Source organism: Adiantum capillus-veneris, chromosome 25 (genome assembly GCF_014529385.1).
Source record: "Adiantum capillus-veneris isolate H3 chromosome 25, ASM1452938v2, whole genome shotgun sequence".
In the NCBI taxonomy this organism is placed as follows: Eukaryota; Viridiplantae; Streptophyta; class Polypodiopsida; order Polypodiales; family Pteridaceae; genus Adiantum; species Adiantum capillus-veneris.
Window position 1 is genome coordinate 37,734,951 of NC_140955.1, and position 22,576 is coordinate 37,757,526.

Here is a 22,576-nt window from a genome sequence, read left to right on the forward strand (position 1 = left end):
AGTGTTGTAAATCAGATACTGAAAACCTTGACACATTCTCGACACATTATGAGAGACTAGCTAGGGAATCAAGAGCTAAGAGAAGGATGATGATAAGTGGGGAGATCCTCCAACTAGAGGCATCCCTCTCCAATTCTGACCCTCCTCCCACAAATCTCCTTGAGCTAAGGGAATCTCTTACTTTAAGCTAGTGGTGCCCTTGCTTCCACTAGGGAATTTTGGGACGGTAAAATTGATAGACCTGACAGATTTTGACCTTTTGAAGAAGAAAAAGGTGAAGGATTTCATTCCTTTCTTGAGAGACAAGCATGGTACTGTTGTCAACTCCCACAAGGACAACTTAAAGGTATCTCATGAGTTCTTTTCCAATATTTTCTCAGGTTCCCCTAAACGAGACAAGGTGATACAAGAAGCGCTAAGATAGCTTAGGTCAGAAGGAAAATTGTGGCTCCAAGCATAGCACGTTTCCTTGACCTACCTTTCTTTGAAGGGGAACTTAGGGAAACTATTGGAAAGCTCAAGGCTGGCAACCCTCCTGACATTGATGATATTTCCAATGAGTTCTATATTCAATACAAAGATTTGATCACCCCTTACCTTCTTCTAGTGTGGCAAGAAGCTACTAGGAAAGGAGCTCTCCTTGCCTACGTGAATATGGGAGTTATTAAACTCATCCATAAAAGAGGTATAAGGAGGACCTCAACAATTGGAGACCCATTACAAGTTTGACTTCAATTTACAAAATCTTTGCTCTTTCTCTAGCTTGGACACTTAGCTCTATCATGAATCATATCATTCTACAATAGAAAAATGGTTTTATTGAAGGCATATTTATTCTTGATGCTATTATTGCTTTGTGGGACGAGATGGAGCATCCTTTGGAAAATGAGCAAGATTTTTATTTATTCAAGGTTGATTTTGACAAGGCATACGGTAGGATGGACTGGAATTTATTATGCAATCTCTTCGTGACATTGGCTTAGGCAAAAGGTTCATCAAGTTTGTTCATGTTCTGTTTGGTAATGCTTATGGTAAAGTTGCCATTAGTGCTGAGTTGACACACGCCATTTGGCTTATGAGATCTATCAAGCAAGGGTGCCCTCTTGCACCTCTTTTGTTTTCCATCTCTTCAGATCCTTTAGGCTGGCTGGTCAAAATTGCAAACAAGATTTGAAGATTGGTATCAAGGCTCACAAGTGCCATAAAGCTGGAATCAAAACTTGGGCATATCTATTTCACAATGGCTCCTTGATGACTTTAACCCATATTTTTGATAATTATAACCTCTCTTATGGTTGCTTGTCTAATTTTTTTTTATAGATTGAAAGTTTGAAGAAGCTAGGAAGGATGCCAAAGACATACATGGCAAAGGAGAAACCATGGAAGCTAGGGCTAAGAAAGCTTACCAGTCCTCCAGGATCACTGATTTTGACCCTAAGATCAAAGCCAAGCTCAATAAGGAGTGGCATGTTTAGTGGAGGTCTAAACAATGGGTCTATAGATTTAATTGCTTCTGGGGATTCATTATACCCATGAAGCACAATTTTCTCATGTGACTGATACTACACAAAAGTATTTGGTCTACTCAAAGAGCCCTCAAGGCTAAGATTGGGGATGGGAAGAGCAAAATATGTTAGGGACAAGAAGACATCAATCACATCTTCATGGACTGTCCCCATAGTATGAAGCTTCTCAATGTACTTCATGCCTGCTGTAGAGATAACCACCCTCAGCCTTTCTCCTTCAAGGAAATTCTGCTTGGGGAATGCTTTCTCTTGAACATCCCTTTGTGAACATCTGGAGAGCTACTTTCTTATGGACTTGCTAGATTCAAAGGACACAAGCCATATTCAAGGATAAACTAGAAGACAAGGATCATGTGCTTCTTTTTCAGCTCAAGAAGTTAGCACAACACTCTGCATCTCATTGACCAGGATGTCTACCTAGACCCTTGTCTTGTCCTGCAAAGACATTTGAGATGGCAAATGTGGAGACCTGTTATGCTGAACTTTTATTCTAGAGAGAGATTTGTTATGCTAAACTCTTGTCAAAGTTGTAGTTTTCTTTTTTCTCTTTGAGGAAGCCTCTTTCCCACCCTTTGAATAGAAGCCAATCATGTTTTTTCCTGGTTTGAACCAAATAACATTTCGATAGCGAAAAGAGTATGCATCACTGTAGCCTTTCCAATTTGAACTAGCGAAAATGTAAAGCCAACTTAAGATTATGGCCACCATCTCGTGGAAGTGGCACGATTTAAAATTTTAAATCGTTCACTTTGTGGGAATACTAAATGGCTCTTTAGGAAATGAACAGAAGAAACGATGGTGTCAAGGAGTTGGATGCCCATAGCGTTGGCAGCGGTGCTGGTTGGGGTGGCTCTGCAGTACCGTTGTAGGAACCCAACAAGAGGAGCTGCAGAGCGCTTCTTGGACGCTCCGGGAAGCAACGCCACCATCGCCCACCACCTCTTTCACCTTACGCGCCATCCCCATGTGGCTGGCTCCGCCCACAACCTCTACACCACCGCCTCCTACGTCCTCTCCGCCTTTCAGCAGTATGGCTTGGACGCCCACTTCACCGATTACCAGGTCCTGCTCTCCTACCCCCTCTCCCGCTCCCTCTCCATCTCCCTCCCCAACGGCACCTCCCTCTACACCGCCCTTTTGCAGGAGTCAGTCGACCCTACGCAGGAAGACCATGATGTTATCCCCACCTTTCATGCGTACTCCCCTTCAGGAGCTGTTGTTGCAGAGGCGGTCTATGTCAATTATGGCCGTCCTGCGGACTATGACACTCTTCGCGGGCTTGGTATCAACCTGACTGGTGCCATTATCATAGCAAGGTATGGAAAAATTTACAGAGGCGACATTGTGGCTCTTGCAGCTAGAGCTGGGGCAGCAGCTGCTCTGGTTTACAACGACCCTGCCGATTATGCAGATGGTGGGAAGAAGGGGTTTTACCCTGAGGCTCCTTGGCTGCCACCATCTGGTGTGCAGAGGGGCACTGTGTTTCGAGAACTTGGGGATCCACTCACACCTGGGTGGCCGAGTACTTCCTATGCAGAGAGGCTTGATGGCTCGACTGAACTTCCATCCATCCCAAGCCTCCCTATTTCGGCCTTGGATGCCCTACCAATTCTTCAATCTTTAGAAGGACCGGTCGCACCTGATTCCTGGCATGGAGCACTAGATTTACCTTCCTATCGAATCGGAAGGGGCCCTGCTTTGCTACACTTTTCTTACTCTGTGAGTGGCATGAGTCAGGGTCTTCTTTCTTCTGAAGCAATCGAGTCTTTTTTTCATTGGTCATCTTGCTTTCTTCATTCAATGAACCATTGCAACTTTGTACATTTTCAGGAGAATCAGACAGTGGCTACGATAAGAAATGTGCTAGCAGTCATAAAGGGGTCTTCAGAACCAGACAGGTGATTTATTTAAAATTTTTCCCGGCCTGTTTTTGGCTTTATGAACAAGCTAAAATCCTGTAGCTCTTTGGTTGTTGTGATTGACTTTTTCACTTTCATATGAGTCATGCTGGTTTGAAACTGGGGTAGGAATAGACTTGATTGGGAGTAGGTGTGTGTGTGTGTGGATGGGTGGAAGATGGGGAATGTGTAAGAGGTGGAGCTATTCTTATATGTCATTCAATTGGTGGAAAAGCCATATTAAGATTAGATAAATGATGTTCTAAGTCCAAAATACGAAACCGATGTTTTTTTAGACAGCTGGTTTACAAAGTTGGAAGGATGTTTGCATGCATGAATATACCACTCTTTGTGTAAAATGATCACCAGTTACTGTGGGTGCATGAGAAAGTGCAAGAGGAAATGCTCTTTTGTTGTTGAGTTAATGTGGCTTTCATAGGACAACTTTTGATTCAAGTGGCCTCGTATGCTTTTACCTCAATGGTAGTTGCCATAAATGTATAGTAACAACAAGAAACAGAAAAATTGGAGTTTCGGAGTTTTAATCAAGACTGAGTTTCTTTTGATCAAAAAATTAACTAGATGTACAAATTATTATAGGACTCCTAGTCATGATATATCATATATCACAAATACATAAATCACCGCAAATACAAAAAAGGTGGTCCACCATCATAATCTATCTACTAGGAACAATATCAACATGCTCAAGGTTCAAGCATCGGAGTCCTGAGAATTATCCCCTTTCTCATGCTCCCCCTTCTCCTGACTGTCCTCACTAGATGTAGAGTACCTTCGCATGCACCACCACCATCTACCACCCATTGTAGGGGTCCCCAAAAATTGAAGGAAAGAAACTCCGTTTTTACCGATCTGTTTCTCTAGAAACTGCTGGTTCGTTTCTTGGCCCAAGAAATGCCGTTTCTTGTGACTGCATAAATGCTGAGAGGAGTTTGGCCGTTGGAGAGGGGGAATGGGAACACACCCAGAAACACACACAGTTGCCTCACTACAGCCCAGGGTACTCATAGTACCCCACAATCCACTCGAAATCACCACCGAACTTTCCAATAAAACAAACACTCGATTGCACACCGACGACCGCACACACCCTCATTGAAATCGACATCCTTACCCCATTCTCATTGCTTCAATCCCACACACCATCGCACACACAAAACCACTTCTCACTCTTACTCTGCACACCACAAACGACCCAGGGGGCGCACACGCTCACACATCGGCACCACCCACAAAGCAGATGAAGGAGAGAAGGGGGCGGGGAAGAGATAGCAAAAGGAGAAGCTTGATTTCTTCAAAAAACTCTTCACACACTTGCTCTAACAATGATCACAGCTCCTCTACTCGCTGCCAGGGAAAAGTCCCTCAAAATGTGCAAGAAAATGCTAGGGTGTTTTTTTTTTCTTTTTTAGCAACTTCTTTTTCCACCGGACAAGTGTCTGACTCACACTTTGCATGACTGCGTGGGAAGCTCCACTTAGCCAACTTTCAAAGTTTAACTGCACATGCGGGAACGCTCCCTACTATGGGCGGTAGCGCCTGAAGCCGTTGGGGGTGGAAAGAGCTCTTACCCTCAATTAAAAAGGGGGAGGCCTAGTGGGCACGCCGTGTGAACACCGCCCCTTACGGGCTCTTCAAGAACCATCACCGACGGCCAAGAGCGCCAACACATCACCACCGTGCTGCCGCACGAGCCAATAGCGCCCCGCTAGAGCACGAGAAAGCACCCCCTAAGCAGCGTCTGCGCAGCACCACGCGAGGGGAGCTCCTCCCTCTCCTCTCTTGTTGCAAATGAGTATGTCATGGTCCATTATATATAGTCTCCACTTGTGGCGCCCCATAGTGCATGTGGGTGCCATGTGAGCCACCTTCCAAAGCTTTTAAAAAAAACCAATGGAAACCAACACAATTTTTTTTTTTTGGTGTCACTTTTTGAACTGCCTCTTGTTTCCTGCTCATGTTGCCGACTTCGAAACTCCAGAACTTTGCCGCACTTCGACTTCATCACGACTTCAAACGGTGTGCTGCAAAATGGCAAAAACTTACCAAATGCCCCATTGCCTTTGCTAACCGCCAACTTCAACTGGGCATACCTCCGTGCTCACAACTCTGATTGCCCGGCTTGTAACTTCCTGTGGACTTCATACGTTGCATACCAGTGTAAGAAAAAACCCGGGGTCCAGTGTATTTTATCTGTTGGAAATCATAAAATCCCTGTGGATTTGGAGCTTGCCTTGAAGAAAACCGAGAAATTTACACAAGTTTTAGTGTAAATATTGGCAAAAGCTTCAAATTTTGACCTAAAAACGGGGAGAATTTCAAGTTTGCCCTTATTTTCTTCAGTTATGAAAAATGTATTTTTCTAGCCTTGTACCATCTCTGCAGACCCTGGCAAGTTAAAAAAAACCTATGATGGCACACTTACAGAGGCGACCAAATTGGCATAGAACTGGCGCTCCGCAAAACTTCACGTGCTCATAACTTGGCCATTTAGACTCCGATTGCCAATTTGAAAAGACTGACATGCTCCATAAATCAAGCATTCATATCTACCCACTCGCCTCCGCTTCATGGCCTTGCCCACTTGTCCACCCTGGCGGGGATCTATAAACCACCTCTTAACTTCAAATTGCCATAACTTGAATCTTGTAGCTCCAATTGAGGAGCCGTTAGGACCAACCTAGAGAACACTTGGAGGGCCACCCTTGGCACTTCCATTTCAGCACTTGGAACACTTCGACCATCCACCTTTGACAGGCACCATGGCAAGGCACCTTGGTCAAAAAAACCACATAAAGCGTACACAACTATAATCACCTGCTTGCCCATGACCTTCATACCTGCTTTAGGCATGGACTTGTACACACACATAGCTCTGCTTTGTCCTCTTCATAGCTTCGACCAACTTTAGCTGCACCACCACGTACAGACTTTAGGACCTGATCATACATTGCGCTTGACAAACCCTAAAGTTGTTCTCAATCATCATGGGAAAAATGACCCGGCAAAGTTTTGATCCATTTGAATTTTGAGTAACTTAAAGCTTTAGAAGCTTCCTAGGATGAAAGACTTGCTACTGATTCATGTCTTGCATCAATACTTGACTCCTTAAACAAATACGATACAATACTATGGTTTTATTGATAAAATTTTTAGTGTTGATGTTTGTCTGTGCTATGTAAGATCCAATTCAAAAGCCACTTTATTAATTTTATTAGTAATCTTAAACGGGCTGTAATATTTGTTGAGAAGGTTTACAACTTCTCTTGCTTTGTTGGGTGGTTTCTCATAATTGAGAAAGATAAGCTGTTCCTTGGTTAACTTCAGGTGTCGACAATGCGTGTTTGCTTCTTTCTTATGCCTGTCCTGAGAATGTTGAAAGAATGTTGAATCTTAAATGGGCTGTAATATCTGTTGAGAAGTTTTAGAACTTTTCTTGCTTGCTGGGTGGTTTCTCATAATTGAGAAAGATAAGCCATTCCTTGGCTAACTTTAGGTGTTGACAATGCGTGCTTGCTTCTTTCTTATGCCTTTCGTGAGAATGTTGAAAGAATGTCGAATGATCGCTTAACTTGATTATAAGAAGTGTTAAGATTTCTAACAAGTTTGTTTGGGTAAAACTCTTATCCTTTTGCGAAGGTTGTCACAAACTGATGACGTGGCAGCTCGGGACATAAGCTAATGACGTAGCAAACAGCTGTACGGAAGTCTGCAAATTGCGTTGACATGTTGACGTGGCAACAACATGGATTTTCGCGTTTTGCGTAGTGCCACGTGGCGGCTGTATGGATCTCCGTGATTCACGCTGGCTGCTTTTTGGGCAGTAGCTTTTGAGTTTGCAAGCTTTGCATGTAAATTGCTTTTGAGTTTGTAACAAGGCCAAGGGCCTATAAATTTGAACCCAAGGCCACTTCTCCCCTCAGTTAGCTGACGAGCTTCTGAGCAAAGAGGACCTGCGGGAGTTGTAACTTTTCTCAAGCATTAATATAAAATTAATTACCGTAGGGGCGCTAGATATTGGGGCCAATACCTCTGGGCATGGAACTACGCTGGGCCGTGTTGACTCTATTGAATGGTGATTAAGTTTTGTGAAGTATTTTAAGTGATTCTCTCGTGTGTTGCGCCAGATTTTTGACTTGGGGTACCCAAGTTTGTAATAGTGGTATCAAAGCTCAGTCGATTTTCCTTCCACCGGGAAATCCGATCCTTTTATCGGGACACACATGGTTTCAAGCGATGAATCTCGCAAGATACAGATGAACCCACCCGACAACTCCGGATTGGGTGAAAGTATGGAAAATTCAAATGGACAATTGGAACAAGAGTACGGGCCTCCACGGCCTACGGAGTATGAACGAATGGAGATGCAGCTTCAACAGTAGTTGATGCCTGTGCCAAGCAGGTGCCACAATATTCAAAGGATCCCGAGTACGCGAAATTTTTGACCTTGATGAGATGCATTCATGATGGCGTACAACCATCGATTCACCATTAAAGTCCTCATTGAAGAAACCTCCCGTCCCGCAGATGTACACTAAAGATGAACTTGATGATGTGATCGAACGACGACTCAACCAAATATTGAAGACCACGAAGCCTTCAAAGAGACGCAGCAAGGGAACAGATTACCCTGGTTATTTGGGTCGGCAGTCTTCTTTTGCAAATGCATGAAAAGCCAAGAAGCGTGTTGTCACGTGACACATCCAATCCTATGTGTCCGTGGACAAGCTACAGCATGACCAGGGTTCAATTCAGTCAAGTCAGTCTAGAATAGGAAGTGATATGGCACTTTTGTGAGTCTGTTCGCAGACCGTGCATGTCAAGATACTTAGAGCAGATGCATATCCTCTGGTTGCACACAGCATGATCATCAGCATTCCCATCAGATTCCATCAAGATCATTTTATAGAGCAAAAAACCTATTTTCCCTATTTTTGATATTTTTCACTTATTATTTTTAAGCGACTTTTGTTGGAAAGTAGGTAGGGCAAATTTACTAAATTTGTATATATAGAAACCTAGCGCTAGCACTTTCTGGTAAAAGAGGGAGCAGGAGCGCTTGCTCACGGGCAACTTCTCAGCAGGACCCCAAGTTCTCTAGCGTTTTTGCATCACCGCAGAAGAGCTAGCGTTTTTGGACAAGAACCCAGATTAGCCAGCGTTTTTGCATTTGCATCAGCGTGGCGACAACAAAGGAGAATTCAGCCCTAGCGTTAGCAGTTGCATCAGTTGATCCATAGCAAATTGCACCAGACAACGGAATTCAGCCCTAGCGTTTTTGGTTTGCAGATCAACCTCAGTGTTTTTGCAGATCTTCGCGACGGAATCAGCCCTAAGACCAGCGTTTTCAGTTTTCAGCCTTTAGACACAACATAACAAGTCCCAAACCTCGCAGAACTCACCTTCCGGAAACAGATCCTCACCGCACGGTCAGATCCCGCGAAGTTTCCTGAATCAGCCCGGAAAACGTAGATTTCAGCATCTGCGTTTTCAGTGCGTCGTCGTCGCATCGTCGCCATCGACATCGTCACCGACATAGAATTAGAATTCAACAGATAAAGATTTGCAGATTCCAGCCCGTCTCGTCGTCGTCCTCATTGTCGTTGACATCGTCGGCAAGTCCAAGCATTGTAGAGATTTGTGCAATCATAAGTAGACTGCTCTCACCATAGAGAGTGGGGCCTTCGGAGGAGGGTTTGACAACATTCTGGTGTCGTATTCTTCTCTTTATCTCTCAGTCTCAGCACCTTCATTCACAGTGTTCACCACTTTGTTTGTGTCCATTGCACTCTCTCACTAAAGGAATGGAAGGCTCTCCCTTCCGTAAGTAAAAGGAACCTTGAGCACAGTTCGAAGCACTCATCTTGAGCAAAGTTCAACCCTTCCGTAGTAAAAGGAACCTTGAGCACAATTCGGAGCACTCATCTTGAGCTCATCCTCTTCCTGATAGTTCCGACAGCTCTTTCTCTTCTGGTTCCAGTGATGAGAACAAAAAGGGCTAGAAACGATGAAAGAACCATAACCATGGAAAGAACAAGAAGGCGGCCAAGAAAAATAGATTTCATCAAAGATCTCAGAATTTTTTTGATAGTTGGGATTTATCCTCTTCTGAGAGTTCAGACTCTGATGACCAGATGTTTTATTCAAAGAGGAAGCACTTTTATCTAGCCAATCCATATAACTTTCTTGAAGATAAAGAATTCAAGGAGGGTGGACAAGCAATAAAAATTTGATACCTTTTTAGGTTTTCAAGATGCGCACAAGGCCCTCGCTTTTCTTCAACAGTTTGACATAGATTTTTTTGGAGGGCGCTATTTAGAGCACTCCAAGATTAGAAGGGCAGCATCCTTTTTGAAAGGAATTGCACGGACATGGTGGTCCACTCTTCTCTTGCAAAAAGAAGCACCAACAAAGTGGCTAAAGTTCAAAAGACTTTTTATTTCCTCGTGGCTCACTCAAGAGTACGAACGTTGCGTCATTACCACCTGGAATCATCTTCGGATGGCGAAGGCAGATACTCTAGATACTTATTGTGAGAGATTTTGGGATGTTTTTTTACCCGCGTCATCTTTAAAAAGATCTGTTTTAAGCAGCAAATCGAGCGATTTTGCTGTGGACTTCTTAAAGAGATTCGAGATTATTGCTTATCATAGAAATTTGAGTCCATACAGTAACTGATGGGACATGCTAAGCAAGGGTTTGCTATGCATTCAGGTAACTTGACGTATCCAACAGATCAACCTTCGACAAATGATGACAAAAGCAGAAGAAACAAAGATATACGGCCCCGACTGACAAAGGAACAGAAAGACGAATATTTCAAATCGGGGAAGTGTTTTGACTGTGGGGAACAAGGACATATCTCGACGTGGTGCCCCCAAAAGGCATAAGAATGAGAACGAGTGACATACTAAAATAGAACTGAGCGAGGAGATACTCGCTCCAGAACAGATATTGGAAAGGAAACTAAAAAGGATACTGATGTGCTGACATTATTTTGCTTTATGACTTTATGAATGAATAATTTTGAAATAGAAATTCCCGAAGATGACCGATTTATGTATGAAATCAATGTGTTTTGGAAGATCTTGCTATTTGTGTATAGATAACAGGTGAAATCGAGAATGAGATGATGAAGTTGTTTGCATATGAATGCAATTGGGAGCAATGCCAGCTCCAGAACGAACCCGATTACTATTCGAGAGAAGAATCATGAATTTTGAATGATGATGATGACTGATACGACTGGATACTGTGATGAGCGCATCAAGAGTTACCAAGGGATGGGATGGCTACATAGCGATAAAATGACTAGACTGAATGATTGAAACACTATGTTCAATATAAACTCAGTGTGTGATTGATGAACTGGAATTCCCGGAAATGAACCTTATTTTTGAGTACTCACTCATGTGATTGTGTTTGAGTGCAAGGTTGAAAGACGGAATGAGTGCAACATTTCGGTCTTGAATCTATGGACATGATTGCAATAAGAATTAATTATTCCGACATCAATGAGGTCCGATGTGGATCTAGATGTAATTTGCTAAATACGTTGCCAGGAATCATGGTCCATGAATGTGCAATGACTGTCCTCTTTGTGCAAGTGCTAGATTTGTGTTGTCTAGTGTGTCGTTACTTCGAGTCAGTGTCTACTGAACTGGTTTATGGCTTAGTGTTTGATTTTGCAGGCGTACTCAAGGATGATTACAATTCTTTCAAGAGGGAGGTATGTCACAAACTGATGACGTGGCAGCTCGGGACAGGAGTTGATGACGTTGCGGACAGTTGTACGGAACTTTGCAAATTGCGTTGACATGCTAAGGTGGCAGCAATACGGATTTCCGCGTTTTGCATTGTGCCACGTGGCAGGCTGTAATGATTTCCGCGATTCATGCTGGTTGCTTTTTAGGTCAGTAGCTTTTGAGTTTGCAAGCTCTTCATGTAAATTGCTTTTGAGTTTGTAACAAGGTCAAGGGCCTATAAATTTGAACCCAAGGCCACTTCTTCCCTCAGTTAGGTGACGAGCTTCTGAGCAGAGAGGGCCCGTAGGAGTTGTAACTTTGCTCAAGCATTAATATAAAATAAATACCGACAAGGGCGTGAGATTTTGGGGTCAATACCTCTGGGCACAGAACTACGCCGGGCCATTTCGGCTCTATTGAACCGTGATTAAGTTTTGTGTATTTTAAGCGATTCTCTCGTGCGTCGGGCCAGATTTCTGACTTGGGGTGACCAAGTCCGTAACAAAGGTAGCACAACACTTAACTTGATCATTAGAAGTGTCACTGTCAAGATCTCAAACAAATTTGTTTGCGCTAAAACTCCTATGCTTTAAGGAAGTATTGGCAAGGGCAGGGCTTCCAAAGGTTATTTCAAAGGGAACCTTACTAATAGTAAATCGCTTTGTATCGCTACAAGAAAATCCAACTGAAACTGTTGGTGGTAAGCTAAAAAGATATTTAGCTTTTTGCCTAAGTTCTCAAAAGTGCCCGGCAAAATAAACTAGTCATGCAAGGATTTGAAAGGATTTTGACTACTACGTTTTTTTAAGTGGTAGGTTTTGGAAGTGAACATAAAGAGAAAATTAGCCCAATGTATCACTCTCACGAGTCATAAGAGATTTTGAGTAGAGATTTTTTCTTTCTTTTTATATGGCTCTTGTGGCATGGTACTAGAGTGGAATATAATGAATGGATCTATGTCTTCTGTCCTATAGTCGACTTCAGCTTCTAGAGGATGTTAATAGAACTTTCTTTCTTTCTTTTCTTCTATCTCTATCACTTTGTCTATTTACAAGTGAGATCATGTGTGACGTGCATCGTGCGCTTACACTTCAGCACCGTACTATTTTTACATGTCAAAACCTCCTGTGATCCACTTTTGGAAGAAGAAACCATGTGCCTACATTGTGTTTGAAGATAAACATTCTGCTCTCTTTTTTGGTGGGCAACACATTCCAAAGAAGATATCTTCCATATATTTCCTGTTTTTAATGAATGTTTGTTTTGAGAGCTTGAAGTCAAGGGTGACCTTGTATGTCATTTTCAGAGAGAGTCACATATTTGAAAGAAGCTTTACCACGCATGTGTAATATACACTTCTGTTTCAGGTTTGTCCTTCTTGGAAACCACCGAGATGCTTGGACATATGGAGCTGTTGATCCAAATAGTGGCACAGCAGCTCTGCTTGAGGTGTGTATATTTCTTTGTGTTGTAAAAAGCCAGATGCCTAATTCCAAAGTCTTTGGTCACAATTTATATCAAGCACATCAATCAATGACTTTTTTGCTTGTAGGTTGCACGAAGGCTCGGAAAATTACAACAAGAGGGTTGGAAGCCTAGGAGAAGCATTTACCTTTGTAATTGGGATGCTGAAGAATATGGTCTGGTCTGTGTTTAACCATGGTACATTTACCATTAATCTGAGGTTCTTTTTTTTTAATCAAGGAATCAGTAGTTTTCTTACAAGTAGCAAGGTCTGACTTTCTGTTAGAGCAAAGTAGGGCTAAGTTGGCTTTTGGATTGAGCTCAGTTATTCTTGTCATGTCTCCTGGAAGTTTGTAGTAGGAACCAGTATGCATAGCCTAGCACGTACTATTTTGTGTGGAAATGATTGGTCGAAAACTGAGACACAGATTAGAACCTTCAAACAAATCTTACATGTCAAATGAGGGAATGTAAGTAATCTGTTAATGAAAACTGAGACACAAATTAGAACCTTTAAACAAACCTTACATGTAAACTAAGTATTGATAGCAAAGGATCATAGCACACACTTGATTGTGGCTTTTTGATGTATATATATTTATTATATTTTCTGTTATCTAAATGCTTGCTTGTTGGGAAAAACGTTAGCTCTACCTTGCACAAGATTCATTCATTGGCGTCATGTACATTTGTTGTTAGATATTGTTTATCCGCATCATGCATGGTGGTGCATCAAGCTTTTAGGTCTGATTTATATATGCATCAAGGCTCCTATGAAAAGTTTAGCTCTTGCCATCTTTTGCTTGACTAGTGGTGCTCTTATCAACTAGCACAAGTCTAGTTTTCTGGTGGGAGTTGAGGAGGTCTGTAAGTGGGGAGTTGTGGGATCACTTCAATTGGCAGCGCTTGCCACGTAGCCAGACTTGCAGATATCTGCGTTTTCATGTTGGCAGTGATGTATCACCTGAGCAACAATTTGAGCTAGTCTTGTAGTCTATTAGGAGGAAGCTTTTTTGCTATAGGTCTTTCATGTATTTGTCTTTGGTTGGGAGGGCTTTGATTGTAAATGAAGTCCTCGTGATAGCCTGGTTACTATCTCTTGTTTGACTTGCACCTTGGAGTTATGTCCTGGTTGCGGTGCTTATTGCACAATTTTCTTTGGGGTGGTTTGGATGGCTGTGAAGACACGCGGCCTAGAGTTATTGACACACTGCTATTATGTCCTGATAGGAGTAAGGCTTGGGCCTTATCAATCCGTAGATGCAAACTAGTGCATTGTTTTTCAAGCTCATAGACCAAGGTTTGTTTCTTGAGGTGGAGCCTTATAAGGAGTTTCTATACCATGTCTAGTCTTGTGTTGTGCCTCGGTTTGGCTCTACGGATAGTGATGGCCCTTGGCGCATGGCGATTCGTTTTTTTTTTTTTTTTGATACCCCGTCGTGTAACCGGCTAGGACACTTCAAACCCGAAAATTAATAGCAACACACAAACAGATACTTCAAAATTACCGAACTTCAATTGAGAGAGAGAGAGAGAGAGAGAGAGAGAGAGAGAGAGAGAGAGAGAGAGAGAGAGAGAGAGAGAGAGAGAGAGAGTCGACACCAAAGTTACCCAGAACGGGGGCCTCCGGAGTGTTTCCAGAAGAGGGAGGGGGGGGGGGGGGGGGGGGGTGGGGGCGGAACGGGGGCCCGAACGGTAAGCCTAAAATATGCTTAAATTATGTTGGATTTAATCTATATGCTAGTAGAGAGCCATACACACCCATTAGTCCAAGTAGAATCCTATTTAGGCATGATTTTGCAATGATTCTTCAGTCTTAAGGCTTACACGCGATTGTTCACTACACACAATACATGAATTGGGATCATCCTTTACAAAAGCATTCTGATTCTTCATAGAAAGAACATCAACTCAAAGTTGAATAGAGTCCAGAATCACACAAAAGCTTGGAGCAAAAAGATGATAGATCATAGATTATAAAGATGGCTTACAAGGCCAGCCAAGGCGCTACAAAAAGACATGTAGAGGCTAGAGTGCTAAATAACAACTGTAAGAGTCACTAGGTGACATGTCAAGACTCAATCACTCATGTGGTAGTGCAATACAAAAAGGGGGCAAAGTTGGCGGCAACAAAGGAAACAAATATCAAAAACCAATGAGCAATGAGTCATGGCTCATGCCTGATGTTCACCTCTAGGTAGGGGCAAAAGAGTATCCCACCTCTCAATCTGTAGTGGAGTCTTGGACGTGGTGAATATCATCCTAATCCTCCTGCATAGGCTCATCCTCATGCGTAGATCCTCTTGCCTCTCTAAGCACCTTTGCCTTTGCCTTTGCCTCCATTTCCCACTGTAGAAAAGGATGTGTCACTTTGGATGTTGATTTGCAAAGCATTCTTAAGTTTGCATTGACAAAAACAAGGTCATTTGCTTTCTCCACTCCAAGTCGGTTTCTCTTTCTAGATACAATGTGGATACACTCCACAATTGCTCCAAGCAAGAGGAGCTAACCGCTTGGTTGAGAACGCGGGCGGCAAGTCGTTGAAGATCAGGACCATTTGAACCATTTTCTTGCCACCACAAGACGGAGGAAATCTTGGTGCGATCAATTTGGGCATCGGCTGTCCCAAATGATCCTCGCATATCCCTATAAAATGCAAGCCGATCCTTGATTTTGTGTTGCATGTCACGATCAGGGTAAAGCTTCTTCAAGATGGTGTTCCAATGCGTGTTTACCTCCGAATCATGCTCCTGCCCTGCACCCTGGAACTCTGGGTCCAACACAAAAGCTGCACCATGAAGAGGTGAACTATAGGCATTCCACCTGCTACTACAAAGCTCTTTGATTTCTTGGAGCCTATCTGGGTCCTTCTCATGATCTTCAAGCGCCTCGACCATGCGATCCATTGCTTCATAGACCTTGCCAATGCAAGGTTGCATACCATCCATCACTCTAAGCAAGTGGATCACTGGTTTCACCATTTTGTCAATAGTCTTTAGAGACTCCCAAAACTCAGGATCCTCTACCTTTCCTACAAACGATCCCTGCGATTGTACTTGCATGGGAAGTCTCAACAAACTCTGTACTGATGAAGAGCTGCCGCACTGCACTTCGACATTCTACAAAGCGGCTTACCATAAGATAATTGTAGGTGAAGTGGATCTCTCAATACTTTAGAAGCTCTTTGCTCCTTGACCGCTTTTAAGAACTCGGCTCGAAATATGTTGTGGTTGTTGATGAAAGCAACCACCTTGGACGTGATGCAATGAGAGGCTCTATCCAAGGTAGTTTGCCAAAATCCTTTAGAGGTTGTTAAGGCAATGTGCCATGCAAAAGGACACCGTGATGTGAGGATAAGCGCCTTCCAAAATAGCTATGGCTGCCCTGTTTGATGCCTCCCCATCGGTGACTAGACCTATCACAAGGTCCGACCCAATGGTCTCTAGGGCAGAGGCCCACTCACCCGCAAGGACATCTGTTGGTTTTCTTGTCTCCGTGGCATCATGAGGGTGGGCAAAATACATCTCCCCTTTGGAAGAGGGCAACAATGCCATGGATGGACCTCCTCCTAGTGTCGCTCCATCCATCCGCAATGAGGGTCACACCATACTTCGTCCATTGCCTCTTCATGTTGAGGATTGCCATCTCCACAACGGCCTTCTCTCTATCGAGTAGAGTAGTACGGAGGGCCTTGGAAGAAGGTGGCACGTAGCATGCCCCATACCCTCCACTCCTTGTGCACATGGTCTTGATGTACTCCGACCTAGACATTGCACACAAGAGGTATTAGTGTTTGCTATTTGGATGAGAATAAGAATGGAGATGATTGATTGTATGAAAATGATAGTAAGTCTTACCGACTTTATGAAGGGGATGTAATCATGATAGAAAAAGCGGGCAACATTTGCATCCATTTCCTCCTTCCTTTTTGGATCCCTAGTGGTATGTAGGGTGCGTTGATGAGATTTGGGAGTGGAGACCGGAGTAGTATTAGGCATTGAAAATGGTGATCGAAATTATGTCGCCGCTGTCTTTGTCGTTGCCGCATTACTATCACCATCAACTGATGAAGAAGGTGTAGAAGAGGGGAAAACCAAGTTGTTGGGGTCGATTTGTTAGGTGCAACGGAATGAATGTTTGCGCTTTGCTCAAGATGAGTGCTCCGAACTGTGCTCAAGGTTCCTTTTGTTCTTATGGAAGGGAGAGCCTTCCGTTCTTAATGAGAGAATGCTATGATCACAAACAAAGTGAATGGACAACTGTGCTTGCAAGTGTATGAGACTGAGAGATAGAGAGAGAAAAGAGATACGACACCAGAGACGTTGTAAAACCCTCCTCCGAAGGCCCCACTCTCGTCGGCGAGAGTGGTCTACTTATGATTGCACAAACTGGTACAAACTGTATCCATGAGACTGATGCAAGTCTAGGCTATGTCGGCGATGACGACGATGACGGCGAGACCGACCTAAGGGCTGAAATCTGCAATCTTTTCTCTGCTGTCCAAAAACGCTAAGGAAAATGCTGATTTTGTTGGTCTTTAGGGCTGAAAAACTACATCTACTGTAGGGCTTGAAACTGATGATCTTTGGCTGAATCCGCTACTCTTTTAGGGCTGAATCTGCAGGTTCTTTATGGCTGAAAAACGCTGCATGGCTGAGGTTTCATCTGCTGAAAACGCTAGGTCAGGATCTCCAAAACGCTAGTTGCTGGGACTTCTTGCTGTGAAGGTCTTCATGATGAAAACGCTAGGCTGATGCAGATGAGGGCGATGATGCTGATGATGCAAAATGCTAGGTGCTGAGTCTTGCTTGGAGGGGAGAATCGCCAAGGTCTTGCTTGAGAAGTTGCCTATTGAGCTTGGCTCCTGTTGCCTCTTCTGCCAAATAGTTCTAGTCTAGGTTTGCTTATATACAAACTTACTCAATTTGCCCTGCCTACTTTCCAACAAAAGTCACTTAAATATAATAAGTGAAAAATGTCAAAAATAGGTAAAATAGGCTAAATGCATTGGAAAATTTCCCTGAAGGATTCTGATGGATCTTGATGGGAATGCTTATGATCATGTTGTCTGCAACCGGAGGATATGCATCTACACTAAGTGACTGGGTATGCACGATTTGCGAACAAACTCACAAAAGTGCCAAATCACTTTTAAATCTAGACTGACTGGACTGACTGAACCCTGATCATGCTGTGGCTTGTCCACGGACACATAGGGTTGGATGTGTCACGTGACATCCCCTTCTTTTCAAAGTGAGGTACTGGTACCGAATTGTATGGCGTCGAAGGAAATCGCCAATAGCATCTGGAATCCTGGAAGGGACTCTTTGCCGGCCCACTCTGATGTGTGGGTCGTGCGGTACTTGAACTTCATAAAGTTCTGCAACGCTTGCTTCTTTGGGCTGTGCCGAAAGCGACACAAAGTCTTCTGTGGCTCCTTCAATGCTTCAACTTCGTCGAGTGTCATGCTTCGTTTTTCTTCAAGAATCTCCATGGCTGAAAATTCCTGAAATCATTTCCAACACAAAACCATGAACATACCTATTCCATGTAAAGTGAGTGGAAAAAATCTTGTCTTCTCTAAAGATTGTGCATGCAATGTAAATGAACAAAGAGACGGAATGCCGAACGGTTCACCACACACATGCAAACAATGAGATCGAATCTCGTGTTTCTGATCTAAATCAATCAACTGTGGCAATTCACAACGGAAATGCCCATGCTTGGTGCTCATACTTTCATGTGCTCTTTCTACAACTGTGTCATACCAAGGAAGAGACATGGAATGTGACTTCCTTGAATGCATACTTTTCAGCTTTTCATGAAAAATCCGCATACATTCGTGCTCATTCATGAATGAAACGTGCTCAACGTACAATATGTCATGCCTAGTAAAAGGGATCACATAAAGACGCTGACTAAAATACAGGAAATGATCACGAATGAAACACTCGAACAATGCGTGTTGACTAATCATGCGAACACATAGTACTTCCTGTGAGGGTTCTTTGGACCTAGGCTCGAGAGCCAAGATCGGTTCTTCGGGATCTATCGAATCTTCTTGTGGGGGATCTGTGGACCTCGACTCGAAAGCCAAGATTGATTCTTCGTGATTGATCGAATCTGTAACGATGTTAGCTTCGCTAGAAAAAGCCTCAACTAACTCATCTTCCTTGTGAACAATCACATCATCTTCATGCAAATCATCATGCGTGTGAGAAATCACATCTTGATCATGCAAATCATCATGCTTGTGAGAAATCACATCTTGATCATGCAATTCATCATGCTTGTCATTGTCAACCAAATCATCATGCTCATCATTATCATTCAAATCATCATGCAAATCATTGGCATTCAAATCATCATTATGCTTATTATCATGCAAATCATTATCATTCAAATCATGTGTGTCATGCTTGGGAGAAGAAGAGACTGAGAGAGTCTCCTTTCCCCAAAATCTCTTGCATCTGTGCCTGAACTTGAGAAAAGAGTCGCCTGAACTCTTTGCTGTGTCGATCGCTCTGTTCTTTGTTCGCGCGATCATATTCTGCTGGTCTGTTGTTGTTCTCGCGATCACATTTTGCTTGTCTTTCTTTGGCTTCTAAGCGTGCTTGCTCGTGCTCACGCGCTATGGCTGCCATTCTTTCTTGGTGTTAGCGCTCCATTTCTGCTTTTCTTTCTGCTCTTCTCGCTTCGTGTTCTAACTTCCTTTCCATAAACATCTGGTCCAAAGCCTCCCTAGGAGTTAGTGCAATCCGTGACGTAGATGGGGAAGGGTCAGAAAAACCTCCTGGTGGGGAAAATTCTTCTTCGTCTCTCTCATGCTCATCACCTCTAAGCGAAGTATCCATTCCGCTTCGAGTGATGACCAGTCTGAAGTCGTGGGTTCTTGTGGTTTTGGGTTCTTAAGTTCACGAGGAACTTGGGTTCTTGGGGGTCTTGGTTCTTGGGGGTCTTGGTTCTTGGGGTTCTTGAGTTCTTCAGGTTCTTGCGGGTCTTGAGGTTCTTGAGGGTCTTGAGAGTCTTGAGGTTCTTCTTTCGCTTTCAATCTGTGTTAGAGAAGGATCTTCTCTTCACCCGAGTTCTACTCTTTTCTGCGGGCGCACCCCTTGGCGGCCTTGCGCTCACACCAAGGTTGCTTTTTCCCACCTCACGTCGATTGGCCGGCCGCTAAGTGCACGGTCCGCTCTCAATGAGTGAAAAGAGGCACAAGGGGAAGCTGGACAAGCCCTTCTTTCCTGGGATTCCTGTCACTCTTCAAAAACACAATTAGGAATCGACACGCCCAAGGGAATTTGGGTTCGTGCGACAGCAACAAGCAAAAAAAATTCTTGTGATTCTTGTGGTTCTCTCCTTGAGTGATACAGAACACTGCCAAAGCTCTGATACCAATGTAAGGTGCAACGGAATGAATGTTTGCGCTTTGCTCAAGATGAGTGCTCCGAACTGTGCTCAAGGTTCCTTCTGTTCTTATGGAAGGGAGAGCCTTCCGTTCTTAAAGAGAGAATGCTATGATCACAAACAAAGTGAATGGACACTGTGCATGCAAGTGTATGAGATTGAGAGATAGAGAGAGAAGAGAGATACGACACCAGAGACGTTGTAAAACCCTCCTCCAAAGGCTTCACTCTCGTCGGCGAGAGTGGTCTACTTATGATTGCACAAACGGGTACAAACTGTATGCATGAGACTGATGCAAGTCTAGGCTATGTCGGCGATGACGACGATGACGGCGAGACCGACCTAAGGGCTGAAATCTGCAATCTTTTATTTGCTGTCCAAAAACGCTATGCCAAAAACGCTAAGGAAAACGCTGATTTTGCTGGTCTTTAGGGCTGAAAAACTGCATCTACTGTAGGGTTGGAAACTGATGATCTTTGGCTGAATCTGCAGGTTCTTTATGGCTGAAAAACGCTGCATGGCTGAGGTTTCATCTGCTGAAAACGCTAGGTCAGGATCTCCAAAAACGCTAGGTGTGCTGGGACTTCTTGCGGTGAAGGTCTTTATGATGAAAACGCTAGGTTGATGCAGATGATGCCGATGATGCAAATCGCTAGGTGTTGAGTTTTGCTTGGAGGGGAGAACCGCCAAGGTCTTGCTTGAGAAGTTGCCTGTTGAGCTTGGCTCCTGTTGCCTCTTCTGCCAAATAGTGCTAGTCTAGGTTTGCTTATATACAAACTTACTCAATTTGCCCTACCTACTTTCCAACAAAAGTCACTTAAAAATAATAAGTGAAAAATGTCAAAAAATAGGTAAAATAGGCTAAATGCACTGGAAAATTCCCCTGAAGGATTCTGATGGATCTTGGTGGGAATGCTTATGATCATGCTATGTGCAACCAGAGGATATGCATCTACACTAAGTGACTGGGCATGCGCGGTCTGCGAACAGACTCACAAAAGTGCCAGATCACTTCTAAATCTAGTCTGACTAGACATACTGAACCCTGATCATGCTGTAGCTTGTCCACGGACACATAGGGTTGGATGTGTCACGTGACACGATTGCAGGACGCTTAGGCCTTGCCGCTTCTTTCTCTTCTTTGTTGGCTTTGATGGCGGCATCCTTGGCTTCAAATACTTTCAACAATTGCTCGTTGACTGCCTTGCATATTGCTACTTGTTGTCCCTCTAGCTTAAGGAGGTGAGCACGGACTTTGGTTGTGCCGGATTGCCGTTCGAAGCCGCATACTTTGCACTTCCATGCACGTGCACCATCGGACTTTCCCAACACTCGGGAATGCACTTCATCCCACCATGATGCTTTGTCCTTCTTCTTCTTGGCACCCAAGGGGTCACGTTCACTTGATGCGGAAGCTTGTGCCATAAGTGATGAAACTCGAGAGAGGAAAGAAGAGAGAGAGAGAGAGAGAGAGAGAGAGAGAGAGAGAGAGAGAGAGAGAGAGAGAGAGAGAGAGAGAGAGAGAGAGAGAGAGAGGGGATGATGGAGCGGTGGAGAGTGAGGGAGAGGTGGAGTGCTGACTCTCAAGCTTGAACCTTGAGGCCTAAAGCCTTGAGGCCCAAGGGAGAGGGAGAGAGGTGATGAATGATTGAATCATAACTCGAGACTTGAGAGAGATGGAGAGGTGGAGCTTGAGGGAGAAGTGGAGCGGCAAGCCTCAAGCTTGAGCCTTGAGGCCCAAGGGGGGGAGAGAGAGTGCCTTGGCTTGATGAAGAGGTGGAGACTCGAGAGTGAGCCTTGAGGCTTGAAGGCTTGAGGAAAGTTGAAACTTCAAGCTCTTGCCTCGGCCCTTGAGGCTTGAGGGAGATTGAACTTTGAAGACATGCCTTGAGACCCTTGGCTTATAATATGAGCACAAGCAAGATAAGCTCCGAACCTCATGAACATTCTTCAAATCAGGCCAATAACGAATAGTTTCAATTTTGGCAGTGTCCATATTTATCCCTACTGCTGAGACGCTCTTTTTCGCATTTATAACCAATTTATGCTTCCGCAGTGCCTAAAAAACTCTCTAAAAATCCCAAAAGTTGTCCTGAAAGCTGTCTTGTAGATGTCTCCAGGAGCAATTCAGTTTTGATGATAATCACTCTTCATATCAATTGGCAAGTAGAACCCTAAAGTCTGTCGAGTATATCATCGATCCTCGTAATGTGGAAATCTATTTCGGTTCATTGTTTCTTTATTTTGGCCTCGGCTAACTCTGTAAGGTGGCCAGTTTGATGGTGTACTACCAGGAATCAATCATGTGATCTTTCAGGATGTGAAGGAGGCAACTTGCCTGGTACACCCTCAGAGAAACAGTAGCCTCTGCTTGCAGAAAATCTTGTCATTCCTTTTTGAGGTCAAACATATTCGACCTTTCATTTTTTTTTTCCATCAAGTACAATCTCTTTGCCCTTCTCATTCGTCAAAGTCGCTTTCTTAGCCCGATGGTCAACCACGGCGTTGTTCTTGTGGT

General features: G+C 43.7%; 1 protein-coding gene across 1 annotated transcript in view; it reads left to right on the forward strand.

Moving 5' to 3' along the window:
- Positions 1–2,283: 2,283 nt before the first annotated feature.
- The window catches only part of LOC147424730 (putative glutamate carboxypeptidase LAMP1), a 40,829-nt gene continuing 20,536 nt past the window's right edge, over positions 2,284–22,576 (forward strand). The window contains exons 1-4 of the mRNA XM_086500767.1: positions 2,284–3,245; positions 3,357–3,424; positions 12,558–12,639; positions 12,743–12,835. Of these exons, the coding sequence (XP_086356893.1) occupies positions 2,322–3,245; positions 3,357–3,424; positions 12,558–12,639; positions 12,743–12,835 (1,167 nt within the window). The 5' untranslated portion in view covers positions 2,284–2,321. The remainder of the gene's footprint in view (positions 3,246–3,356; positions 3,425–12,557; positions 12,640–12,742; positions 12,836–22,576) is intronic.